Here is a 1,144-nt window from a genome sequence, read left to right as displayed (position 1 = left end):
CGCGTCTTTGGGGTACGAAAACTGGTTGCATGCAGCTTGGCCATAGATAAAGCACTCAAACATGTACAGCCCATGCAAGGGGCGGGTCGCAGGAACCATGTGGCCCGCCCCCTTGATCGTTGTAAACGTGACGTTGGTGTACGTTTCGGTGTAGCCAGCGAGTTGCTTGTCTGGGCCGAACCAGGCCTTCCACTTGTCCTGGACCTGGAGCTTGAGCCCTTCGGCCGTAAGCCACCGCTGGGTCCCGATGAAGTTGACGACTGAATCGGCGTCTCCACTGTAGATGAGCGCTTTCAACCCCGCTTGCAAGATGGTCGGGTACTTTTGCAGCGACGACGGGGTGCGGTGGTAGTTGAGGTCAGCGCAGTCCACCCATGCGACGTGACCGCCTTCAACGTGAATAGCGTTCTGGACCACATCCAATTGCAGGTACGCCGCGGCAAACTGGTCTTGGCACGGGCCAAACTACCACAGACAGGGCAAGCGTGAACTTATAGGACTGAATCGATCGGATGGTTGGGCAGCGGCGACAACCAAGCAATGAAACGTACCTCGCCACGGTGGGTGTTGGGGCGGATGTTGTAATTCTGAAGGGCGCTAGCCTGGCCATTCTTGAGCAGGCACACGTCGCCGTAGATGTAGTACGGGTTGAGCGAGTCGCCGTCAACTGCAGCCAACACTTCGTCAACAACTTGGTTGCACGACGCCGAGCAGTTGGGGCCGTTGCGCGTGCACTGCCACAAAATGTCTGTGGGACATGCGGCATGCACAGCGCGGTAGCTTTCGATGGATATGAGACCATGCGAGTACAAGTAGTCCATCTTGGCGCCGCCTGCGACCCACGCATGAGCTGGCGATATCCGTCGACATGACACATACCGTCAACTTTGGAATCCGTGAACGGGTTCCCGATAGCAAACCCCGTCAAGTTGAGGCTCGCGATCGGTTTGTGCACCAGCTTGGCCGTCAGATACGGGATATACACGCCGGCGTAGCTTTCGCCCGTGATGTAAAACTCGCGGTGCTTGTACGTCGGGAATTGCTCGAGAAATTGCTCGAGAAACTCGTACGCACGGTCCGTCGTAAAGTCGTCGTTGTACTCGGAGTCCTTGAGCACGGGCTGGCTGAACCCGACGCCCGCTGG

At 57.5% G+C, this 1,144-nt stretch overlaps 1 protein-coding gene across 1 annotated transcript; it reads right to left on the bottom strand.

Annotated features, from left to right (window-relative positions):
• Positions 1–55: 55 nt before the first annotated feature.
• On the bottom strand, positions 56–821 carry H310_13609 (hypothetical protein; the record flags this gene model as incomplete). The annotated part of the gene is made up of 3 exons (XM_008881162.1): positions 56–170; positions 194–465; positions 552–821. 3 exons carry the CDS (start codon positions 819–821, stop codon positions 56–58), a joined length of 657 nt encoding a protein of 218 aa, XP_008879384.1.
• Between the last annotated feature and the right edge of the window lie 323 nt (positions 822–1,144).

Source organism: Aphanomyces invadans (assembly GCF_000520115.1).
Source record: "Aphanomyces invadans strain NJM9701 unplaced genomic scaffold supercont1.54, whole genome shotgun sequence".
Classification (NCBI taxonomy): Eukaryota; Oomycota; class Saprolegniomycetes; order Saprolegniales; family Verrucalvaceae; genus Aphanomyces; species Aphanomyces invadans.
The sequence above is the reverse complement of the archived record's forward strand: the minus strand, read 5'-3'. Positions and strand labels throughout refer to the sequence as shown.